General features: G+C 47.7%; 1 protein-coding gene across 3 annotated transcripts in view; it reads left to right on the top strand.

Moving 5' to 3' along the window:
• The window catches only part of FARP2 (FERM, ARH/RhoGEF and pleckstrin domain protein 2), a 107,510-nt gene extending 82,477 nt beyond the window's left edge, over positions 1-25,033 (top strand). For 2 of the 3 annotated variants that reach the window (XM_020989006.2, XM_020989007.2), the window contains 9 exons: positions 7,050-7,139; positions 8,089-8,222; positions 9,956-10,037; positions 11,320-11,557; positions 15,519-15,649; positions 18,114-18,182; positions 18,687-18,776; positions 19,102-19,183; positions 19,867-19,959. In XM_020989006.2, the coding sequence (XP_020844665.1) occupies positions 7,050-7,139; positions 8,089-8,222; positions 9,956-10,037; positions 11,320-11,557; positions 15,519-15,649; positions 18,114-18,182; positions 18,687-18,776; positions 19,102-19,183; positions 19,867-19,877 (927 nt within the window). In that variant the 3' untranslated portion in view covers positions 19,878-19,959. Of the gene's footprint in view, positions 1-7,049; positions 7,140-8,088; positions 8,223-9,955; positions 10,038-11,319; positions 11,558-15,518; positions 15,650-18,113; positions 18,183-18,686; positions 18,777-19,101; positions 19,184-19,497; positions 19,516-19,866; positions 19,965-20,364; positions 20,529-22,843; positions 22,952-23,235; positions 23,388-23,697 lie in introns of those variants that run through there. The other variant, XM_020989008.2, reaches the window with a different exon arrangement.
• The last annotated feature ends 381 nt before the right edge of the window (positions 25,034-25,414 follow it).

Genomic DNA, 25,414 nt, shown 5'->3' with positions numbered 1-25,414 from the left:
GAGTTGGTGGAGAACAAGCAATCGCAACTTGCTGGGTGGTTTAAGAGAAACAGGAATAGTGAGAGCAGAATTCATGGCAGCAAAGAAACCATGAGAGGACAGTGGATTGGGCATGCAGAGGTAGAGAAGAGAAGCAGGAGACAAGAACATGAAGAGAAAACGTGCTGTGGGAAAACAAAACCTACCGATCTCCAGGAGACAGCCCAGGTCTCCCCACAGAACGTGGCAGGACAAAGAAACCTCAACACCGGAATGCAGGAGATGATGGAGAATTGTCCCAAACTCCTGAACGTAGAAAATGAAGTACTGATTGAAAGGATTCCTAGATCACCTCCAGAAGGGGAAGAAAAAACAAACCCAAGGCTGCAGACTCCAAGACAAGTGGTAGGTAGATTTAACAATTCAATTCAGAAAGGAGTTCTACAAGCCATCAGGAAAAAAGACCTTTAAATGTAAAAGCAAGGGGAGAGCTAGGTGGTGCAGTGGATAGAGCACTGGCCCTGGAGTCAGGAGCACCTGAGTTGAAATCCGGCCTCAGACACTTGACACTTAACTAGCTGTGTGACCCTGGGCAAGTCACTTAACCTGGATTGTCTCGCCCCCCCCCAAAATACACACACACATATACATGTACATATGCACACATGCATACACAATACATATATACACACATATGCATACACACGTGTGTGTGTGTATGTATGTATGTATATATACACATATGACTTTCGAATTATACAAAACTATTTGTACCCTCTGGAAAAAGAAGGATGGAATGGAATCACGTGTTCTCAAGAGCACTGGAGCGCCAAGATGCAGTCCAAGATAACCTCCCCTACAAATCGGAGCATGACCATAAATGAAAAAGGTGGATGTTCAGTAACAAAGAGGCATTTCAATCATTTTCATGAAGAAAACTGGAACTGAAGAGATGATTTGTTTCTCAGACACCAAAAACAAAAGAGATGTGCAGGCGTGAGTGACTGCAGCAGCCAAGGACAACGCTGCTAACAAGGGGGCAGCAGAGGCCAGGAAGAAGCCTCTTTCTGATTGTACCAAAGGAGATGAGAGGCGCAGTCGGAGGTCTGACGGAGGTAACTGTGAAGAGGTGAACGACAAAACATGGTAACACCCTGCCTGCAGGTGAATCAGGGGCCCAGTAATACAGCAGGGAAATGTTCATGCACAGGGGGAGGGAACAGGCCATTAGAAGTATGGACCCATGACAGAGATTTTGAGTCAAGTGAGGGGGAAAAAGCAGGCTCCATAATCAGGGACATAGTGGGCCAGGGCCCCTACCTTGGGGCATTGTCCTCTCTGACACCTACAATAAGGAGTGAAACCATGAAAAAGGTGAATCCATGGGGCAGTGGCAAAAACTACCTGGAGAGGAGAGCCTAGAATGTATACCTTGGAAGCTTTGATTGCATGAGTAATACAGAGAAAAGAGAAAGACCAGATAATCATAGGGGTCTAAAGTAGACAGAAATTCAGGGCAAATAATAGAAAGAGAGAAATATTTTTTGGAAAAGGGTTCAAAAAGTGAAATTTTAAAAACTAATGAATAAGACTAGTTGAAGAAGAGGAGAGGAATAGGGTAGCATATTAACTGAGAGGAGAAAAAGGCCGGGGGGATTGTGTAACCAGATAAAAGCAAAAGAGAAAAATGGGCTAATAAGCAAAACCCCAAAGGGAAAAAGGTAACAAAGGAGGGAGAGGATCAGGGATGAGGGGAAGAGAGATAGTGGGAACAGAGCAACCTGAAAAAAAGATTAAGATAAAGGGACAATAAGCATAACTTGGAAAAAAAAAAGCATCAGAAACAGATGGCAGAAAATATAAGCCTGACTCTCACAACTTTAAATATGAATGGATTAAACAGTCCAATAAAATGAAGAAGAGACAGTTTGGATAAGAACACAAAACTCTACAATATGTTGCTTATAAAAAATACGTTTTAAAAAACAAAAGACATAATAGTAAAACTGAGGAGATGGGCAAAAAATCTACTGTGCTCAAATACAAAAAAGCAAGAGTTGCCATCATGCTATCTGACAAAGTAAAAAAGTTCAAAAAATAAGAAGAAACTTTGTACACAATAGCAGCCACGTTATGCAATGACTAAGCATGTTAAACTGAACCCTTCTCAGCATTATGAGGATCTAAGACATCTCCAGAGGCCTCGGGATGGAAAACGCTGTCCACATCCAAAGAAAGAACTGTGGAAGTTGAATCCCTATCACTTATTTTTACCTTTTGTTGAGGTTTGTTTCATCTTTCTGATGGTTCCTCCTATTGGTTTTAATTTTTACTTACAACTTCAGTAATGTGAAAATATGTTTAATGGGTATGTAAATGTAAAGCCTGTGTCAGATTGTGCGCCGTCTTGGGGGAGGGTGGGGGGGAGAAAAAGGGAGAAAAATTTTCAACTCAAAAGCATATGGGAAAATAATTTTTTTTTAATTTAAAAAAAAAAAGAATGCCTACTGGATATTAAAATCTGAGCAATTAAAACACCAATGAAAGTCAAAAAAAAAAATAAAAAGAAAGAAACTTCTTATATCCTGAAAATTATCCTGAAAGGAACCATAGATAACAAACTAATATGGGTAATAAACTTATGTTTTGAGTGTCTTAGCATCCAAATTCATAAAGATAACATCTGAGCTACAAGAATACGTGCACAGTAACACAACAGAGACAAGAGATGTCTGTATTCCTCTCTCAGTTTTGGATGAATCTAACAGAAAGATAAACAAAAAGGAGGATACAGAACTGAACAAAATTCGTGGGAAAACTAGAGCTAGAAGGCTTACAGCGTTTTCTAAATGAGGCAGCAGCAGAATGAATACGTTATCTATTTCTCAGCTAAGTGTTCACATTTTGAACTTGGGTCTTCCTAAATCCAAGTTAAGCCCTCTAGCCATTAGGCCATCTCTAAAGCACACAAACATGGGCTTTTTTATTTCTGCTTTTCAAAAGGGGATGCCCACAACAGGTAGGATCAGTGGCCCTAGAGCTTTAAAGGGGTGCGGATTACTTGGAGAGAAGTTAGCAAGTGCTATATAGCCTGTAGCTAGAAGAGCAGGCAAGTTGGGAGAAGGTGAATGAGCCTTTTAAAAACTTGTTATTTTGAAATCCAGGATTTTTCCACTTTTCCAGTCGTTTACATGAGGCTAGTTAGAGGATAAAAAAGCCTTCCAGCGTCACTCTGGCTTGTCATAGAGTTGTCAGCATCTAGAGAACCTTTCTTGGGTTCTCTGGGGCTCGGTCAGGTACCATGCCCGCGAAAGCCCGGCTGGGGCGGCTTTTTGGATTTTCTCCTCCTAATTACATGCTCTTTAGGCCAAAGAAGCTGGGCTGCTTCCTGTTCCTCATACACGAGGTTAAATCTCCTTTCTTTGTGATTGTGAGGCTGTCTCCCCCACCCCCACCTCGTCCTCTGCCTCATAAAGCCCTACCCTTAGACATTGCTTTGTACTTAGTTCCTATGCACACGTTCTGTCATTGTATTCTCCGCATCTAGCACAGTGCCTTTAGATAAGTAATTGTTGGACTTTCCTAAGCTTCCTGCATCTGTGTGTAAAAGTCAGTAACTCTTTTCACCTGGTCTTTTCCTTAATCATTGGGGGGGGGTGTGAATCTCTCCCCCTCCCCAAATGTATTTCTTTTCCTTAATTTGATGGGTTTTTTCCCCTCCTTTTAAATAGACATTGGTGAGAACCAGCAACATTCGAAAGGTGTGGAAGCCCTCAGTGGCCTTTGCTGCATGTTTCAGCAGGGCTGGTGTTGGGGATCAGAAAGCTAGCTGATGTTTTGCCACGTGCTTGCCTGGGGGTGCAGTGTGGTCTTTCAGGTGGTGATTCATGAGATGTGCAGCTTTCTTTGCCTGTCCTCTTTTTGTGTCCTCTCTGGGCAGCTTTCCATTCTTCACCCTCAGCATTTCTGGCCCTCCCTTGTAGCCTATGAATTAGTTCTGCGGCTTTGGCCAGAGCAGGCTGCTGCTAGGGCCCTGACCCGGCTGCGTCTGTGAACATTTAGAAAGTGTTGCAGGTGGAAAGGATGCTGATAATTTCCATATCCTGAGAGTGTCTTTGGGTCAAAACTGGCAGAGACTGCTGTGTTCTGTTGGAATAGGGAAGTTTCTGGCTTGGCATGAAAGCAGATTTTCCTTGCTGCAGGGTCTGATGTTTTTAAATGCCTCATACTCACTCTCTACTAGCTTGTCCATCTTGGCTTTCATTATTATTAATTGATAGTTCTTGTAAAGACATTGAAGTGTGTTTTCTGCTGGTTCGCTCTGCATGGGTGGAACACAAACTCCTTGGAACCTTGTATAGTGTTAACCTGAGACAAGCTCTGAAGAGCTTTAGTTCCTGAAGTGCTGGAAGGACTTCATCCTAAGGCAAGTCCCTTAGGTAATACCAATTATATGGACCTGAGGAAAGCAGTAAGGACAGTGGATGCCATTGAACTGGAACTTAATTTCTGATATGATTTGTCTCGTTAGGCTAGACCCAAGTCTGGTTTGATAAATACTGTTTCCAGAAGCAGTCAGATCTTTCAAATCCAAAACTAAAAAGCTGCTGAAGGGCAAGTGTGTTAGTAAGAAACATACCATAATAATGGGCCCATTTGGCTGTAGGTTCTCTCTTGCAGATCAGCCGGTCCCTCATGTGGAACTTTGTGTTAAGGTCTGGCTGTACTTGAAAAAATATCTCATCTCTCAGTTACCCAGAAGAAAAGCAACATGGTTGCCCATTTTAACAAAGCACAAATAATAAAGCAGAAAATTACGTTTAACTTAATTAAAATTTTGATAATAGCCCTTCATAGTTAGAAAAATGACTCCAAGAATTGATAGAAATTTTTCAAGGTAGAAAAGCCCTCCAAGAGTCATGATGGGGAAATAAAGTGAATGGTCATCATCTTCAGGGTGATAGAAAAGAACACATGGCATTTAGGACTGAAATAAACATTTTAGGAATTAAATAAGAAAGAACTGAATGTTAAAGGTGACTGCACAAAGTAATATCCTTTTAAGGTGAATGATTTAGTGTCCAGTGGTAATGAGGATATGAGAATAAAAATGTAGCTAGGAGAGTATGAGGAAATTATGAATAAATAAAATGATTTAGAAATAGAATCTCTGAATGTCAGATGATCCAGAAAGATGATGTAGGAATTAACCTAACTATGTATAGTATATACATTTCTGAAGAAGAATGGAGACTGGTAGATGAGGTGATTTGAATGGGATTGAATTAATGGAAGAACAAGTGATGGAAGAACAGAGGAAGATCGCTGAAGAGCTCCCAATGAAGTGAGACTTCTGAATGCAGCCTCGAATACACACCATTGTAAAGAGGACTGGGATAAGGGTGGGGGAAAATGTGTCTGTCCTGTTCATGCATAAAAGGGAAGAAATGAACCTCTTTAGGAATCATGTCCAGGTTTATCTCGGGTCCCATCAGAGTGCTGAATTGAGAGCAGTGCCCATTAAACTGGCATAAAGACCCTTTGTCAGATACCCTGTGTTAAGTCTTTGTGCTTGCTGATATCTCATCTTTGAATCATTTTGTGATGCCCTGGAGTCTGGAACTCTGGTTTTAATTCTCATGTAACTCACTCCCATGCCATTGCAGATGATGAAAATGTGGCCACTGTGCCGCCATGGAATGGGCATCCTGCTCTGAAATATTTTCTTGTCTGCGTCCTGTTTCAGTTTTGTACTGGATGTTAGGCTCTAAAAAAGAGCATGCTGACCATCATCATCAAGCTGTAATACTATTTCAGTTTGAGCCTTTGAAAAAAAAACTAGGGGCAGGTTTGTAGAATTAATTGGGTTGGTTTTTTGGGTTTGGGGTTTTTTTTGGCCCAACCACAGGAAGTTTTTCCAGGGCCATCTTCTCATTCTCATGCCTCCGTTGTGAAGATGCAGCCTGCCAGTTGGGGGTTTAGAAGGACTTATGACAAATAGGGTTGAAGAGAAAATTATTCTAGGTATTCAGAGGATGCAGAAGATAAATTCAGCCATTCAGTAGCCACTTATTAACTTACTGTGTAATACACTGTGCTAGGTGTTGTACTTGCAAGTGAAAAATGTTTAAATGTTGGCTTGGGGAAGTTGCTAGACTGTAAGGTGAATGGGGCCGGAGTTTAATGTTGTATAGATTTTCTTCATCTTCTCCAAGGAAAGGGCTCTTATAAATGCTGGATAATGATAATTTCCCTTGCCAGTGTTTGCCTACTACTTAAATAGATTACCTTTAGTTTGTAGAAAATGTTTTCTCGTTTTTCCGTTACATTAAGCAGGACCTTATTAGAATACTTTGTTTGGCTCAGGGCTCCCTGACTTATGAAGTATATGAAAGACTTGGAAAAGATGATTTGAGCTGCAGAGATAGAGCAAACAGCCAATACTTATTCTTAGAAATTTAGCATGGATAGGTTAAAAACCCTCACATTTATTCTTTTCCTCACCTTAATTTTCACATGGAAGAGGAAGGGAAAGAAAAGAACAAATTTACACACCCTTAGGGATGGGGACAAGCCGTAGCAGCCAAGTCCAAGGCCAGTGGTTCGGGGGAAAGGCTGTTCGAAAGGAAGACCGCCAAGGGTGATTCACCATGAACTCCTTAGCCGAGGAGGGCGGGAGAGGGAGACACACACACACACACACACACACACACACACACACACACACACACCATGAAAAGGCAAGCCCTGGGTTATGTATTCAGGACATAACAGGATTAACTGGTGGATGAGCATTTACTAAGCACCTGCTGTGTGCCAGGGATTGTGCTAGGCATTTGACAAATGTGATCTCATTTAACCCTCACAACAACTCTGGGAGATGGGTGCTATTAATATCCCCATTTTGTAGATGACCACACCACTCATCGTCATACCCATCTATTATACTACAAGAACTATGCAGATGTTCAAACATTTGTTTCATGTGAGAGAGAGTTTTAATAGTGAGATAATGTATATTTCGGGCACAAATTGTGTTTATTGCCTGACTCATTTCATGTCTCTTTCAGCGTACCCCAACAGATAATGCATATTTTATAGCCAAGGAGATTCTTGCTACTGAACGAACATACTTGAAGGATTTAGAAGTCATTACCGTGGTATGAAATCTAAGTAATTTGTCCTTTATTACTGTACGTACTTAATAGATTCTAAACCAGGGGTGGGGAACCTGCAGCCTCGAAGCCACACGTGATCCTCTAGGTCCTCAAGTGCAGCCCTCTGACTGAATCCAAGTTTTACAGAGCAGATCCTTTTATTAAGGCCACAGGTTTCCCACTCCTGGTCTAAACACAGTCTCACAAGAAAAACATGAGCAAAATCATCCAGAAACTTTGACTGACAAAATCTGCTGAGCATGGTGCCCTTGGGAAACTTTGCCGTTCACTCCACATCATCTTAGGTCCGTAAAAGCTGTGAATTTTTCTGTGGGCAGCTATTGACCCAAGAACCGAGTGCTTGTTTCTTTTGACTGCAAGCTGACAAGGTTTAATAGATGATTGTAGCCTATTTAAATGATTTTTAAGAAGCTCCTTGATGGATACAAGCACAGGGACACTGTTCTTCAGTGCTTATCTAACCATTAATCGCAAGTGAAGCGTAAACTAGGGGATGGCATGCTTGGCACTGTTGGTGGCTACTGTCTGTGCACAGTCCCCGTGGAAGAGGGATTCCTAGAGGGAGTCTTTAAATGTCCTTCTCTGGCAGGGGAGCACTAGGAGTCATCCTCAGTGAACTTATTCATAGCCACTCCAGAGAGCATCCACACAAGAAAAACAGAGTGGATGACATCCAACTTTATCATCTGTCCATAATGTAGTGACTCACAGACTTAGAGTATTCTAGGCCTTGAGAATCACAGTGCCAGGTAATTCACATACAGGAGCATCTGGAAAATTAACATTTAATTTAATTTATCCTAAAAGCGACTTACTCTAAATGCAGTACCTAGGATTCTTTTGTGGCTACAACCCATGTCATACACTCTAGCCATGTCGCTCAGTGATCGTAGAGCTTTGTATGCCTGACCATTGGTGTCTTCTGCCCCAGTGGTTCCGCAGCGCAGTCATCAAGGAGGAGGCCATGCCAGGGACGCTGATGACGTTGCTGTTCTCCAACATCGACCCTATCTATGAGTTCCACAGAGGATTCCTGAAAGAGATTGAACAGCGACTGGCCCTCTGGTAACTCTGGTAGGATTTGCCCAGAGCAGATACCTCCATCAGTCCCTAGAGGCCGAACCATTTCCTCCATTGCTGTGAGTGTGGTAGAGTTGAAAAGACATGAGCCTGGGGTCTGGCTGACTCGGCCCGAGTCTTGCAGTTGTCACTGACTGGCCAGGTGAACACTGACTAGGCACTTGACCCCTCTGAGACTTTGTCTCCTTCTCTTGGAAGGAAGAATAAGAATAACTTATCCCTGAGGGATGTTGTAAAAACCGTTTGGAATCCTTTATGGAAGTGCTTCAGCAGCTGTGCCGCAGGACCTCATTGTCTGCCATTGTTAACCAGCTTAGACGTCTTCCCAGTAAGATCCAGGATGAAGCAGGGATGCCATTATCACCACTGTTATTTAATATTGTACTAGAAATGTTAGCTATAATAGCAATAAGAAGAAAAAGAATTGGAAGGAATTAGAATCGTCAGTGTGGAAACAGAATTATCCCTCTTTGCAGATGATATGATGGGATACTTAAAGAATCCTAGAGAATCAACTAAAAACCTCCTTAAAACAATAAAACACCTTCAGCAAAGTTGCAGGATATAAATTAAACCCACGTAAATCATCAGCATTTCTGTATATTGCTAACAAAGTCCAGCAGCAAAAGACAGAGAAATTCCATCTGAAATAACTGTAGATGATACAGAACACTTGGAAGTCTACCTGCCAAGAGAGTTAGTCAGCTGCATTGTCAGGAGGATGTGGGAGCAAGTCCCACCTCTGACCCCTCTTGGCTCGTGTGAGCCTAGACCAGCGAGGGAATTTCTGTGCCCCAGTAGGTTCTGCTCTGCTTCTCCCTGGGGGTGCCCTCCATGGATAAAACCACAGCTCTAGTGCAGAGGGAAGAAACGAGTCTTACTATCATCGATTTCCAAACTTTGGAGACTGCTGGAAAAAGGCTTCATGTTAGATTAAATTGATTTTTAAGTGCTGTAGGGGAAGGGAGAAGTTCAGTTAATCAGGAAGCCTTTAGGAAGTGCTGGCCCTTGTGTGTGGTGCCAGCAGTGCAAAGATAGTGATATAGTACCTACCCTCTGGAAGCTTCCTTTCGATTGAGGCAGTTTTGTGAGGCAGGCACTAGTAGCTGAAGGGAGTGGATGGCAGCATATAAAGTCGTGTTATTCAAGGAAGGAGAGGAGAATTCTAATTTGTAATTCTATGTCTTCTGATTAGAATTACAAGCACTCTTTTTTCAGTAGGGCCCAAATGTTTATAAAGCGCTTTTCTCCCAACAGCCCTGTGAGGTAGTGAGCATCTAGTACCATGGTGGAGACCCTGGTTCCTGACCAGAGTCTCCGAGCTCAGTTGCAGCAAAGCTAGGGCTCAGACTCTGGCTCTTTCCCCATGGTCTTACTTGAATCACCTCTTTTCCTCATGTTGGTTGGGTGGTAATGTACATGTAGAGACACAAAGTGTTCTTATCTTCACATGCAGATTCTGTGCACATGTCTAGGAGAGAAGGGGAAGGGGAGCTAGGTGTTTACCAAAAATACAGTGCATAGAGTCCCCTTGGCCTGGTTGATTTTCTTGTATAAAAGTGCTCCTTCCAGGCAGGCATTTCGGTAAAGGTGAGTCTGGCCCTGTCCCATTTGGTTCCATCACAACCATTGTCTTTCAGTTGCCTGCCCGTTCCACTCCTCTGCTCGCATCCATCTTCTGCAGGGCTGGTTTGACTTTCTTTCTCTGCACCTCTTAGGGAAGGAGCCTCCAGTGCCCATGAGAAGGGTGATCTCCAGCGCATTGGCGACATCATGCTTAAGAACATGCACCATCTGAAGGTACTGACCGCTGGTCCGCTCCTGTAGGTGCCCTCGTATTTTCTGAAGTGTGATGGGAGTAAGTGACTCACACCTGCATGCAGTGAAGGCCCCTTCCCAGGGCTTTCTGGAGGCTGGATTCAAGTGAGCAATTCGTGGGGGCCTAGAGAGACTTGAGACCACCCCTGCCAGGTGAATGATACTGGATCTTGGTGGGATTCCACTCCTTCAGCTCCAGTTGCTCCTGGTGGCTTCTTCAGAAAAGCCCATTTTTTGCTCTTTTGCTAAGTATTGGTGACTTGGTTCAATTTGTTGGTAGTGTCAGTAGGACCAGCAGCTTGGACCTGGCTGGACCTAAGTGTTCAGAGTGTAGAACTTTGCTGGCGCTAAGCCTGATGCCCCACCCAGCTCTTCCCCATCCTCCTCCTTAGCCCCTTCTCCTGCAGGCCATCCTCATGTTAGAAAAATCCGAAAGTCTTTATTATGCGTCTCGTGAGAGAAGTGGGCATGACGCACTTTAGTAGCACGGGGGCACTGGTTCAGTGGTAAAATCAACTTTTAAACCTTTAGTAAGATCCATACTCCACCCATCAGGGCTCCTATTGGTCTAGTTCATATGAGTTACACCCTTCCTGGACAGCCCGTCGCATGTTCTGTTAACTCTGCCCACTTCATGGGTCCCAGGTTCCAAAATGGCAGCTATCTCCACCCTTGGGGTATGTCAGTTCATATCCAGTAAGCTTATTAAGCAAGCTCAGTGGAGAAAAGCCTTTCCTGGGTCCGAGCCCCATCCTTGGCCCTGATGGGTTTAGCCTCTAGGGCTCTTTCTTAAGGAACTAGTTGTTGATAGAAAAGTCTGGAGCACTTTCTAATTGGTTGAGGAACTGTCCACAAGATCTTAGAATTTCTTATCCTGCTGTGGAAGCCCAACCCCCTAAAATCCTTCTTACACTCACACTCCTATCCGGCGGGAAGGCTGCCCTTATTGTGGGGCTGCTGAACTCTGGTCATGCAACTTTGTGGAGCGTGGTCACCCTGAGGATGAAGAAGCATGCAGGTTTTATTTGTGTTGTGAAAAGAGAGGGAATGATGCCTGCTCTTTCCTGCATTTCCAACAGCCCAACCCTCTCTATGCACCTCTTGAAGGAAGTGGCTTGTGTGCTGTGCACTTTGGTTTTATTTTGTCAGCATTCTCCTGGTTTGTTGTTTTTTCTTGCTAGGTCCAGTGGAGTGGCCTGCCCTTCTCAGTCCACATATAGGCCTGCTTAGTGTATCTTCATCCTTTCCCTTTGTGATTCTACAGGAGTTTACCAGCTATCTTCAGAAACATGACCAAGTTCTTACAGAATTGGAAAAGGCTACCAGATGCCTCAAGAAGCTGGAGATGGTGTATAAGGAATTTGAACTTCAGAAAGTGTGCTATTTGCCTCTTAACACTTTCCTTCTCAAGCCCATTCAGAGACTGATTTACTACAAGCTGGTCCTGGGGCGGTTATGCAGACACTACCTGCCGGGCCACCCAGACTATCCAGACTGCAAGAGTAAGTCTGAGGGAAGCTCAGAAAGGCAGATTCAGCAGGGGAGCTGGTAGCAGGGCAGGGATTGGTTAAGGGGGGATCCACTCTCATCTTTATGGTGATGGGGGCTCCCTTCTGTGAGAGGCCAGATGGCCGCCACTTGTTTGGGTAGGTTTGACTTGATCCTTGTGAACCCCTGATGCCCAGTGGAAACTCTACAGGAGCCCCTCCCCTGTGTCGCTGCCGGGCAGTCATGAGATGGTCCACGGGGGCTCTTTTCAGACCAGAATGTAGCTTCTACTTCAGGGTTCCAGTTTGCCTAAGGACCTGGCTCCATACTGTTAGTTGTGAGCTTTGAAGAGTGAGTCAGCATCTGTGTCTAAAGAGATGCCAGGTGCAAGATCCTTGCCGTGGGGCGAGGGGCGGGACAGGAGTCCCATTCATTTCATCTTCAGTTAAGATGCAGCAACATTCAAGGTCGGCCACGTGTAGAAAGAGCAGCTTGCCAGGGAAATGTTGGCACGTCTTAGGAGATGTGAAATGTTGCATTTACTCCGAATGTACTCTCTTTTATTTTTAGCAAGCTTCCCTTGTGTTTGCCCAGGGAGGTGCACCCCTACTCAGGACAGTTACCTTCACGAGGCATGGATCTTCTCTCTGCACAGACTGATGGGCCTGGTGGGCTGCGTGCAGCCCATGGTACCTTAGGTTAGGCCAGGCAGCTTGTGGCCAGGGAAAGGCAAAGTTGACAACCCCCTCCAAGAAGCAAACCAGGTTGGCACTGATGAAAATCTCTGGGGAGCTGCAGAACTGTCACCTGGTAGTGACCCCTAGGGACTCCAAATGTGCCACCTGCTGGGGTGAATGGGTCATGGGAACACTTGCCGCAGGGGTCCTGGTATTCCTGCGGGCTTCCACCGAGGCATCCCATGCACTGGAATAGGAAAGCTTTGTGCATCAGTAGAGAGGGAATACTCATGGAAATGAGATCACGAATCCACTAAAGAACTTTACAGAGCTTCTATTAAACACCACCAGGAATCCATTGAGGAGCCGAAAACAAAATATGCCACAGTCTCCGCCTCAAGGATTTACATCCTTATTAGAACGAAATATCTTAAACACATGAAACAAGATGCTCCATAAGGCCTCTTTCAGATGTAAAACTCAGTTATACTGTGGACATATTAAATTAGGGAACAGTGCATGGGAATATAGTATGTAATCAAATGCCAAAATATGTGGTATACATATCACAATGAATGGAGATTCAGTAAAGGAGATTATCAGAATTTCATGCATTAGTACAGACTATATGCTAACAAAACTGGGAATATGAAAGAAATGGATGGGTATCTATAATGATATAAGCTGTGCCCCAGCTGTCAAGACAACAAATAGATAATATGGATCAAGCCATTTAAAAACTGCCTTGTTTTCAAAAAACCCAACAGCACCACCAGAAACAGATGGATTTGCAAATGAATTATTTGAAACATTTAGAGAATAAATAATTCCTATGTCCAGTATGGTACTAATCCTCAAATCAAGGAAGGATAAGACAGAAAAAGAGAACCATAGACCTGTACCTTTAATGACTATTGCTATAAAAACATTAAAGTAGTGATAAATAGAATGCAGTAATATATCTAAAAAGAGTCATTCGTTATGGTCAAGTTTTACTTGTTTAAGGAATGCAATGATGATTCAATGCAGAAACGATTATTACTTATTATTACTAGATAGAGAAAAAAACTGATAATATTTAACATCTATTTAAGCAAAAAGCACTAAAAGACATAGTGATAGATGGTTCAATAATATGAAAAAAAAATGTATTTGAATGCAAAAGCCCAGAATCATAAATAATGGAGCAGCCTTAGAACCTTGCCCCTTAAGAATAGGAGCAAGGCAAAACTTTTCACTGTCACCATTATTATTCTGCATAGTTCCAGAAATATTAGCTATGTCAGTAAGACAAGAAAAGGAAATTAAAAGAATAAATATTGGTAAAAAAAAAAAAAAGAGGCCAAAATATCTGTTTATGGATAATCTAATCATATACTTACAAAACCCCCAGAGAATCATTAACAACAAAATTAACCTAAATAGCTTCAGATCAAGAGCAGGACTATAAAACAAACACAAAAAATCATTACCGTTCAGTAGATCATCAGTAATAACTGGAAGGAAACAACAGGAAAGAGAAATGCCATCTGAAACTGCAATGAACCTTCCCTTCTTCCCAGCTTTGTGAATACCATCAATGGTACCACCATTGCCCCAGGCACACTGACTCACCCCTTGCTGTACATCTTCCTTGGTTCTCGGCTCTCACCCCACAGATCCAGGCGGCTGCCAGAGTCTTGGTGCGGCACAGGCCTCATCCTCAGGGAGCGTTCAGGGGATGGGGTTGGGGGGCAAGGAGGAGAGCATCCATCCCTGGGGAGTATCTAGAAAAGCCTGTTGAAGCATGGGCACCAACTTTGTCCTTTTGTGAAGCAGAGATGACAGTACCTTTCAGAGATGGGCAGTCATTTAGGCAAAGGCATGGAGGGGCTGACTGGGGAGCTTGGGCGGTGACTCTGCCATGTCATGTCCAACAGCGGCTGCCACCTCCACCCTCCTAAGCCCAGGGCTTCACGGTGTTGGGGGAAGGATTTATTATCACATGAAATGATGCAGACCAAGGGCTTTGCAAACCTTCAAGTGCTAGGTAAATTTTATCTCAGTAAATGTTTTCATTTATAACTTTTTTTTTGACTCAAGGTACTAGTTTGAACTTTAATTGTTCCTTTCTGTAGCAGGGGTTCTTTGCCTGGGGTCCATGAACTTGTTTTTTTCAAACATTTCAAACATTCAAACATTTCAAAATATGTTTATAATTATATAGTTGGGTTTTTTTGTAATTTCATGGATTTTGTTTTTTGCTTTTAAAAAGTTTTTCTTTTTTTTAAGAGTGAAAGGGAATTAACTTTAATGGAGAAAATTTGAAAAAAGTACATAGAATTCCACATAATTAATACCCAAAAAATAATTTAAGAAGTAGATGAGTATCTACAAGGATATAAAATTCCCAAATTGACAACCCATGGAATACACAATTTGATTTTTAAAATTTTAAGGAGAAAAAATTTTAAGAAAAAAATTTTGTTACATATCAAATATGTAACTAACAATTTGCCCTAATAAAAACAAAAATAATGACCCTAATAACTCATGAATTAATTCACTTAAACATTCAACTAATGAATAATAACAATGCTATAAAACCATTTTAATTAGGGAAAATGATACTGTACTAAGTTCTTTATATTATACATATATAGTGCTGATTTCAAATTAGGAAAGAACAGGGAATAGAAAAGGACTTCTACACTAATATTGCTAATAAATGTATATGTAGCCAAGTGGCTTACGGGAAGATTACAGTGTTCTAGGACTTAGAGGAAGTCAGATCCCTCTCAAATACAATTATGGCAATTAGAAACGTACCAGACAAAAAAGAAATAAGAAGAAATACCTTTTCATTCCTCTGCCCAGTACAGGAATCCACAGGAGGACTCCCAGAATCCTGTGGAGGCACTGATTTTGACAAATTATAATTAGGTAAAAATCAGGGCATATGAAAATGGTATTAGATAAAGACCATTGCCAGACACGTCCAGTCTCTCGTTGGGAGCCTAAAAACAGTTTCTCAAAGGGGCTCTTAAGGCTTCACCAGACTGACTCCAAAAGGGGTCTGGGGCACAATAAAAGTTTCAGAGCTCATGGGCTGTAGAGAATGTTACAGGTGGCTGAGTTACAGCCGCTGGTGATTGATCCTTTGAAATAGGAAAAGTTTTTTTGGGCCGGAATGCCCCAAGGGCGTAGAGGCTTCAGGAGATAAAGACTCTGCCAGAGCATCCTCTCTTACAGGCCAGGGGTCCGGCTCCTTGGTGACAGTAATTGGGATTAGGATGCATGACATACCCTTCCTTTACAGGGGCGCTCCATGAGATCTCAGAGATGACGTCACGGCTGCAGAGCAGCCTCCTCCGCTTGGAGAATTTTCAGAAACTCACAGAGCTTCAGCATGACTTGGTCGGCATCGACAACCTCGTCATCCCAGGCAGGGCAAGTGCCTTTTCAGAGCCCCTCCGTGACTAAACTTTCCTTTTGTAATGGGTGAAACTATCCAATCTTATAACCAAAGAATTGTAAGGCTTCCGCAGGGATTTTTCCTATTTACATATGTTAAAGTTCTCATCTCTATAGATGTGTATATATGTGAATGCACATGTATGTGGGGGCAAGTTACCCTAGTGCCAGGGGCCTCAGGTAGCACTTGCGGATGTCCAGGAGTGGGAATTCCTTCTAGGGCAGTAATGCAGCATCAGTTGTAGGAGAGCCTTGGGCTGCAGATTCTGTCAGTGACCCCATAGTTCTGTGAGAGGAGGTCACAGGTCTGGGCCTATGTGTGTGTATAGGTATGTGTAAGCCTGTGCATAGACCCTTCGATATGAAACGTCTGGTGTGTTGGGCTTGTGCCGGGGCAAAGCAATGTGATGAAAAGCCACCATGCTCAGGGAATGGATTTGGCATGGTTTTCCATTGTTTGCATTTCTGAATTATTCTAAGCCCTCACTGTTGTCCTTGAGAAACAGGCATCACTTCAAGGCTCTCCATATTCACAGTCAAATCAAATCATTCAAAAGACCCCAAACCCTTGTGATCTGGGGGCCTCTCTCTGAACGTCTCCATTTCCTTCTGAGTTGGGCGAGTTTCAGCATCGGTTGGTTTTCAAATATAAGCAGCTTTTTGCTTAATTGCATCTGGATTCATCCATGGAAAATGTTTCTTTCCAAGTCAGGACATTCTTGGATCGGTCTTCAGTCTGATATGTGCTCAGGGACAGTAAACTGGTTTTCATATTAGTCTAAACAAAACATCCACAAGCCTGAAATCCAAGGTGAATCTGCCCTCCACATATCACTTATCTTAGAGCATCTGTACCCCAACCCTTCGTGAGCCCAGCTGACATGTAAAGATCCAAGCCATCATTCAGTAATTCCCAGGCCTGAGCTCAGGACTGGTTCAGAGACGAGATGCAGTTGGGGCAGAGCTGTGTGGTGTGTGTGGCAATGGTGGGGCTCAGAGCTCAAGGGGGAGGAAATCCCTGGTGCTCCAGCAGCTCCCATGTTCTGTCCTGCTTGAATGCCTACACGAGGAGGCCAGGCTGTACCCTCTTGGAGGAACTTTCAACAGCTCTTACGCTACCTTTGCATGACCTAGATGGACACTCCTGTTTTGTAGAGGCCATTTCATGTTTGGAAGGGACCTCTTGCAACCTGTCCCTGAACTCCCCTCGACAACAACCCCAATAGAAGGGTCCCCTGGCCTTCCCCCAAGGCAGCTCATTCCACTTTGGGACAGTTGGGTAAAAGCAGATGTCAATGACCTCTGGCCTCAAGGTGCCTTTTGGAAACGCTTCCAACTGCTCCCTTCTGCCCTGCTGCGGCAAGCAGACATCTTTCTCTTCCATAATCCTTTAAATACTTGAACACAGCTATGCCTCTTCCACAGGCTAAAGAGCCCCTGTTTCTTCAGCTGATCCTCTTGAGGCTTGAGCTCCAAGCTGGTCACTCTCCTGGTTGTCCTCCTCAGCACTCTCTGGCTTTTCATTGTCGTTCCTGAAACATGAGACCAAGAGCTGAATGCAGGACTTTAGAAGTCTGACCAAGGCTGATTTATGACTTGTTGAACTCTTGGTCCATTAAGATCCCAGATCTTTTTCAGATGAATCCCCCATCTCAGACGCTTGTAAAGCTAATTCTTTTCCAAACCCAGATAGGTAGAAGTCTTTACATTGATCTGTAGTTTGGCCTGACCTTGTGGCCTGTCAAGATCTTTTGTACCCTGACTTTGTCCATCCAGGACATTCATGATACCTGTCTCCTACATGTCACCTGAAAATTCAATAGAATTCCATCTGTGCCTCCCTCCAGTGCCCTGGTGAAAATGTGAGCCAGTCCAGAGCCTGCAGAGACCCGTTCCTAGGCCACTGGTGACGGTGCTATAGGTCTGGATGTTCAGCCAGTTCCGAATATCCCCCTCCTCATTCCCTCTTCCAGCTCACATTTCTCCATCTGCTCACAAGAAGAGCATGGAAGACTTGGCCAAATCTGAGTAATCCTCCCTGTGCTGCTCCCCAGATGGCCTCTTTAGTCAGCCCATCCCGAGAGACACAAGGCTGCTCCTGAGGAAGCCGGGAGGAAAGGTCTCATGGGTGTTAGGTGGCAGACTAGGAGCCATCCGCAAACCCCGGGATCTTTTACGCTGCCATGAACACAGCAAAAACTGTGACAGGAGCAGTGTGCCCACTTCGAGAAGAGGCGTAATGTTTGACAAAGCAGGGTACACATCCAGGGTATTTGCTAACTCCTAATGAGAAGGAACTGCCTTAGAATTGGCTGGGGTGCCCTACCTTGGGCCGTCGAGGCCTTGGGCCCCGTGTGTACATACACGTTCAACCTCGGTCTGAAGGACAGGGGTGCTCTTCCCTCGGTGCCGGGCCAAACTCTCTCTTTTTGTGTCTCAGGAATTTATCCGAGAAGGCTGTCTGTACAAGCTTACCAAGAAGGGCTTCCAACAAAGAATGTTCTTTTTGGTAAGTGGTCCCCCTGGGCTTGGAGGGGGCTCAGGCTCAGGACCGAGAAGGCCCTGATGGGGCCTCCCAAGAAATGAACCTGCAGCAGGGTGGAATTCTTGTGCATGAGCATGTCCAGGCTACGATGCCAGTAACAGGTCAGGGGCAGGCCTTTTTTTCCCATGGCCACCCCCAGGGCCATGCTCCAAGTTCCGAATGGGTGCTACACAAAGCCACCTGGAGTCCTAGGACAGTGGACTGTGCTGTCACCAGCCTCAGATGATTTCCTTGTGATCTCTGGACGGCCCCAGAGCTCTCTATACTAGACCAAGGGGCGTCCAGAACCACCGGGGCCCTGGGGAAGCCCCCTCTACCTCCCACGACCACCCCTGGCGTTGGCCTCGCTTTGGAGGGATTGTTTTTCATGGGCGCTTCTGTCCCGCTTACTGAAGTGAGGGAGCAAGGGTCCTGCCCCGAAGCTCATCAAGGTCGTCGGGGGATTCGCTACCATTTCCTGTCTTTCAGTTCTCAGACATGCTGCTGTACACGAGCAAGGGAGTGACGGGGACCAACCACTTCAAGATCCACGGTCAGCTGCCTCTGCACGGCATGCTGGTGAGTAGAACCCACGGGCGGCCGGGGTGCCGCAGCCGCGGGCGCTGCCCAGAAGGGCTGAGCCCAGGCCCCTCGGGGCTCACGATGACACCTGTCCCCTGTGCTTGCTTTACAGTTAATAGTGCTGGACCCGCCGGTGAGTAAGAAGGGAGCTCGGCCGCTCGTGGCCGCTGGAGTGCTTGACCTGTAGCTTTGCCTCCTAGACCCAGAGTAGATTGACCCAGGCAGTGCTTGTGACCTGAAGTAGTGGGCCGCAGGGCCCTTGGGGAACCGTGGGGAACAGGTGTCAGGGCAAGCCTCACCCAGCTCACCCTTGTGCCCACAGGTGGAAGAGAGTGACAGCGAATGGTCCGTGCCCCACTGCTTCACCATTTACTCCGTCCCAAAGACGTCGTCGTGGCCGCCAGGTACGCTCTGGCCGTGCAGCGCCCAGCGGGATTCAGACCGGGGCGGGCGCTGGGGGGCAGCAGAACAAGGAGCCAGGAGGCCGAGGGGAGCAGGACTTGACGAGGGTCCCCTGTAACGTCTCCTCCGTTCCCGCCACCCCCGAGTCGTGATGGCTGAACCCCACTGGCAGGGCTTACTGACTGACTGAGGCCAGCAGGGGGCACCGCGGTGCTCCAGGGCCCAACTAGCCAGGCGTCTGGCCAAGTGGCTGGCCCTCTGCTGGCCTCAATTTCCTCACCTGTAAAAGGGGATGATAATGGCACCTGCCCACCAGGGTGGTTGTAAGGATCAAGTGGAATAACAGGTGTAAAGTGCTTCACACAGTGTCTGGCACACAGGAGGTGCTGGGTTAATGCCATTGCATCCTCCCCTTCTCACCCCAGAAGCCTGAGGTTGCCTGGAGGGCCCCCCCTCCTCTTACAGCTGGAGTGGGAAGACCCCAACTTGCTCCACTGACATCGGGGAAATTATTTTCCCTCTCTTGGTCCCAGACAAGTCTCCAAGCCTGATGGGCCCCAGGGAGCTGGCAGCCTGCCCAGGAAGCCGGGGGGTACACTTGAGTGCCCCCCATCCTGGATCTGCCCTTTCTCATGTGTCTGTGGTGGGTTCAGGGGTTGTGAGCCATCCCCTCTCTTTCTCGTAGCACTCGGCTAGAAATGGGCAAATGGATGAATGATTTAAGCCTGGCCATTGAGGTGGCCAAGTCCGGGGACAAGCCCTTCGTGCTCCTGGACACCGGTGGTAAGTGCCGTTGCCTTCTTCCTTTGAAGAGCCCGCTCCAGAGTTGGGGGCGGGGGGCCAGGCTCTGGTGTCTCCTGGCCCAGCTTGGGGGTCCTCACGCGCCTTGGCCAGCTGCCTTGGCGTTTCTCTTGCCAGTGGGTTTGCAGGAGCCGAGCACTCCTTTGATCCTAACGGTGCTGTGGAAGGCCCTTCCCTAATGCCCCTGCGCTCTGTGGAAGCTTCCTGCACACATGGGCTCACGTGGGGGCACACGCACTCCTGCATTAGAGCTGGCCAGTTCAGGTCCAGGGGCCATGGAGTTCTGTAAATGCCCTGGTGAGCGTGTTTGTTTGGTTCTTCAAGGAGAAGTCCTTGCCTCCCTCCCATCTGGTTCAGCTGCTGCTCCCTTCTCCTCCCCCAGGACCCTCTGGCGAGGTCTTTCTAGAACAGGAATCAGAAGAGGATGCTCACTCCTCCCATAGCTCCCTGGACAGGCAGAATCACCACCGGGCCAACACCACCATGCACGTGTGCTGGTACCGCAACACCAGCGTCTCCATGACTGACCACAGTGTGGCTGTTGAGGTACCCACTGGGACTGACGCCTCATCTCTTCCTCACTGTCTGCCTGTTTCACTTGGCTCCTTGGGAGCCCGCCAGTCCCCGTGCTCTGGGGCTCTCCATTCATTTCTCATTTTCTCATCTTATTTGTGTGGTCAGCAGAGGCAGTTCTGGTGTGGCCAGGCCCCAGGCAGCCAGAGAACATTCCCCCCAGAGCCTGGCCTGGAGGGAATGCCGGAGGGGTGCGGGCCGGATGGATGAGCGCGTGCTTAGATGGCACATCCACTTGGCATACGTGTGTATGTGTGTACGGGCACCTATGCATGAAAAATGTGATGGGAGCGGCTGTGCCTTGCTGTAGGCCAGAAGACGGTGAGGAGATGGAGCTGTCTTGGCTCCTCACCATGGCCACCACTGCCACTAACCCAGACAGACGTGATCACTTGAGGTCTCTGAGGGGCTGCTGCCTTGCAGAGCCCACTGCCTCAATAACTTCCGGCCCAGAGCTTCTCTGCCGTCTTCCTCCCTGTGCCAGGCACTGCACTCAGAATCATGCAAAGGGCCCCTTCATTTAACAGGGGAGGAAGTGGAGGTCTCCGTCCGCAGAGCCCAGGCTCCTTCCCTACACCAGGCCTGCCCTGCCGGGCAGCTCCCTTGGTGGATAGCCAAGGCCCTCCTGCTGCTGGCATGGCCACTTGTGATGTCTGTGACTGCCTGGAGGCAGATCACCCGAGGAGCCTCTCCTGTTAGAGATTTTGGGTGAGGCCCGTTGAACTGGGCCACGGAGGGTGCCCATATGGCCCGGCCCGCCGAGCGAGGGTGGCTACTGCAGGGCATTGCCTTAAGCCTCCCTCTCCTTGCGTCCTCTGGGAGCCCTTGCGGGGATGGATGGGGGCCAATCATACTTTATTTCTTGAGCCCTCTGGCTAAACAGCCTCATTAGTGAGGCGAGCTCCCAGATGAGAGGTTGGGGCTAAATTAAATTGCTTTTCCCTCTGAAATTCTGTGAAATTGTGGCAAAAGAAGAGAGAATCATTGTGTGTGCAAACATCCTTATGCCCTGATTACCAGGGAGCTTTTACAATTGTCTCTGTCTTTGAGGCCTCTTTTCTGCCGATGGGGGCTGCCTCCCCCAGACCTTATTTGGTCAGTAACTCAGCTCCTAAGCAATGAGATGGGTCAGGAAGCCCACCACCAGGTCCTGGGGGAAATCAGACCTTCCTGAAGGTCTCAGGTGCTTTGGGGATGCTTGGGGAGAATACCCCAGTGTAGGAAGGCAGCTGGTGCCCAGGCCAGGCCGAGCTGCCCCCCCCACCAATCCCCTTGAGCCTCGGACCTTTGCTGTCTCCGTGATTTCTCTTTAACGCATTGGTGTCACGCGTTGTCGCTTCCGTTTGTGCCGCTCGCCAGGGGCTTGCCTGCTGTCGGACTGCCCTCATCCGTCCTCTCGTCCGTCCCGCTCAGTTCTCTGCTCTCTTGCTGTTTCTCCAGAGCTCCCTCCTCGCTCTTTGCTGGGCCAGGGCCCCAAGGCCAGTACAATCACCCATGTATGCTGGTACCGGAATCACAGCCTCTCCCTCCCAGATTACCTGTGCATGATTCAGGTAAAAACTCCGGTGACTCCGTAGAGATAGATTTCTGCCTCTCTCCCGGGCACCTCGCACACTCATGTCGGTGCTTTCAGGTTTGGAGTCTCGTGAGCCCCTGATGGCTGTGGGCAGGATGGGCAGGGTTCCGTCCCCCAGCCCAGCCCAGCCTAGCCGGGGCGGCCACATGACCAGCGGGATCCCAAGGCTCCGAGTGGTGGTGTTGGTGGAAGCCTCGTCCTTGCCTGGTCACCAGCTTCTGACGGCATTTTTGGCTAGGGGGTGGGGTGGGCTGGCTTGGCTTCAAACCTTCCACACTTTTCTCTGGTGTTTGTCTTCTGGTGTCTTGTCTCTTTGTGGCCTTTTCTCTTGTCTCCATGCTGGGTGTTCATGAGTCTGACAAGATGGCCCACCCGGGGGCTGGCTGCCATCCTGGGGCACACACAGGTCCGGTCCCTTTCTCCTCGCCCTTTCTGTGTTACTGATGAGGGAGCAGACCCTCCTTACAGTCACCCACCTAGGAAGTAGTGGATGCCACATTGGAATTCAGAGCTCGTGAGCCCCGTCTGCTGTCCTTTGTGCTGAGCTCACACATCTGTGCGCTCATTGCCTGGGGTCCTCAGTATCTGTGATGGTGCTGAGACACGAGAAAAGAACTGAGGCAGAAGCCCTGGGTGCCCAGGTGCCTGGGGGAGGAGGGGGAGGGGCCAGGCTACCTGCCGCCACCTTAACTCAGTGCCCGTGCCCTCCCAGAACCAGCTCTCAGGATACCTGCTGAGGAAGTTCAAGAACAGCAGCGGCTGGCAGAAGCTCTGGGTGGTCTTCACCAATTTCTGCCTGTTTTTCTACAAAACTCACCAGGTACCAAGAGCATGCCCAGGCTGCCACTGGGGTGGGGGAGGGCAAGTGTGCCTAGCTCACCAGAGGCTTGATGGGGCTGTAGATGGCAAGGATGGGCGGAGGAGGCAGCAGAGGCGGTCGGTTGGGCAGTGAGCCTGTACAAGCCCCATGGATTCCCAGAGTGCTCCGCTCCAAGAGACGGCTCCGCCGGGCTCTCCCAGGCCCCGCACGTGCAGCAGGGCACCCAGGGTGAGGACAGGGCTGGCCAGGCAGGCTTTTAGCATGTACTTGTGGCTGTTTTCTAGGACGATTACCCGCTGGCCAGTCTTCCCCTGCTGGGCTACACGGTCAGCATCCCCGGGCAGGCAGATGGCTTTCACAAGGATTTTGTCTTTAAGCTTCAGTTCAAATCTCACGTCTACTTCTTCAGGGCTGAAAGCAAATACACATTTGAGAGGTAATTCCCCTCCTGCCGGGGAGGGGCCCCAGGGTCTTTATTTCATCTCCTGTCCAGGGGAGTGTAGCCAGGGAGCATTGGAGGGATGACCCCCTACAGATGTCAATGCCGTGTCCCCAGGGGGCTGTGTCTGTGCGAGGGCTTCAGCTCAGGGCTGGCCCACAGGCCCTCAACAGCTTTTTAAAGATGGACTTCCTGGTACTGGACACTGTTGAGAGTTTGGAAAGGAACAGTTGTTGGCTTTGCTTGTTTTTCTCTGACTCCCCGTCTTCCTGTCCGGTCACGAAGACTCTCACCATCTCTCTCCCAGGTGGATGGAAGTGATCAAGAGAGCCACCAATTCTCCTGGGAGAAGTAGCCTGGTGATGGCCAGTGATGACAAAGACGTCCACAGCAACTGACGGGAGGCGCCCGAGGTCCCATGTGGAGGCTGGAGCTGGACATTATTAATAAGGGGGGAAAGGGAAAAGGGCTGGGTGCTGGAAGAGGAGTCATGGGAGAGGGGACTGGGACCAGAGCCGGGGCCTGGGGAAGGGAGGAGCCAGGCCCAGCTGAGTGAAGAGACTTGTCCACAGTCACCCAGACAGCATCTCAAACCTATACTCTGACTCCACCTCCCCTCGTTGTAGGGCACGTGATTCTGGGTTTCAGGGCCAAGGTATTTTCCCCAGACTTCCCCTATCCTCGTAGGAAGTCTGGGTCACACAGGGACAAGAAAGCAACGCTCAGGGTATTTGGAAAGTCAAGCATGGGGGCCCTGGCCCTTGAAGTTCCTCGCACCTTTTTGCTGCTCCCTGAGCACAACAGGCTTGGGCACCTAGGGCAGATGTGCCAGGGACAGCATCCCTCCATCTTCACACAGGCTGGAAGAGCCCCCAAGAGAGTGCTTGGTAGGGTTGGTGGAGCTTTAGCGTATGTCGATGTGGGGAAAGGATGTTGGATGGACCAGGCTTGGCCTGGAAGCTGCTTTTGAAGGTGTCCTCGATTTCAGTTTCCTTGTGTTTGAAATGGAGTGAATCGTACCTGCCACCTCCTTCTGAGGTTTGGGGTGAGGATTAAGGAAAGGACAGTGTTGCGCATTTTTGGACAGGTGCTAGCTTGATACAGGTCTGGCCAAAAATTACACATCACCCGACCCCGGGGCCAAGTGTGTGCCCATGGGGATGTCGTCATTTCATTCATGCTTGGGCAAGGGCACCTGGGAGCCCTTCGGCAGAGCCTGAACGGCCTGAAGCAGCTTCAAAGGCAAGGCCCCACCCCCAGGGTGGAGGGAGGGAGCCTGATCCTGGGGCTGCAGCATCGGTGGAGGAGGTCCGTGGGAGGGTGGGCCTAAGGCAAGAGGGGCAGGATGGGTGTGGGGGGAGCACCGTGAGGGCCCCAGCTCATAGAGGCACTCTTGGAATTCCTCCTTCATTGGACACCTTTCCATCCCTCTTATGGGAAGCCAAATGTCAAAAGCTTCATGTTTTGTTACCGCAGCGTCCTAACGACAGAACATCTGTTACGAGCAAAATGTTTTTTAATTTATTGGTGAGTGCCCTAACGTGTTTCATAAATTGGTTTGAGATGTACAGCTCTGTATTTGCTAGACAGACTTTGCTAATGTGTGTAAATATAGTTAGAAATAAACGCCAACTCACCGCAAACAGAGCCTGTCATCATTCTTCAACTGTGGGACGCTGCCTATTACTCTCATGTATGAAGTACTCTGACAGGTCGTTTTCTGGGGTGGGATGGTCACTGCTGACTTTGTCCAAGGCTCTTTGCCAGTCCATCACTTGCCCGCCCAGTAACCCACTTTAAGAAGCAGGATCAGGTTGGATGGCCAGTGGGGAGAAAACGGTGACCCCTATGGGCCAACTTCACCGAGCTCTGCCCCGGCACACCGTGCCTTTGTGCATCCACACGACTGCAGAGGCCAGCAGCTGAGGGGAAGGGTCCTGCCTCAGTTATCGGCCCTCACCTGCCAGAAATCCTCCCAGCTCTGTGCTGAAGCCGGGGGTCCCTTCCCTAGCAGATCTTGATGA

Source organism: Phascolarctos cinereus, unplaced genomic scaffold (genome assembly GCF_003287225.1).
Source record: "Phascolarctos cinereus isolate Bilbo 61053 unplaced genomic scaffold, phaCin_HiC Scaffold_7;HRSCAF=346, whole genome shotgun sequence".
NCBI lineage: Eukaryota > Metazoa > Chordata > Mammalia > Diprotodontia > Phascolarctidae > Phascolarctos > Phascolarctos cinereus.
Note: the sequence above shows the minus strand (reverse complement) of the source record. Positions and strands in the feature narration are given on the sequence as shown.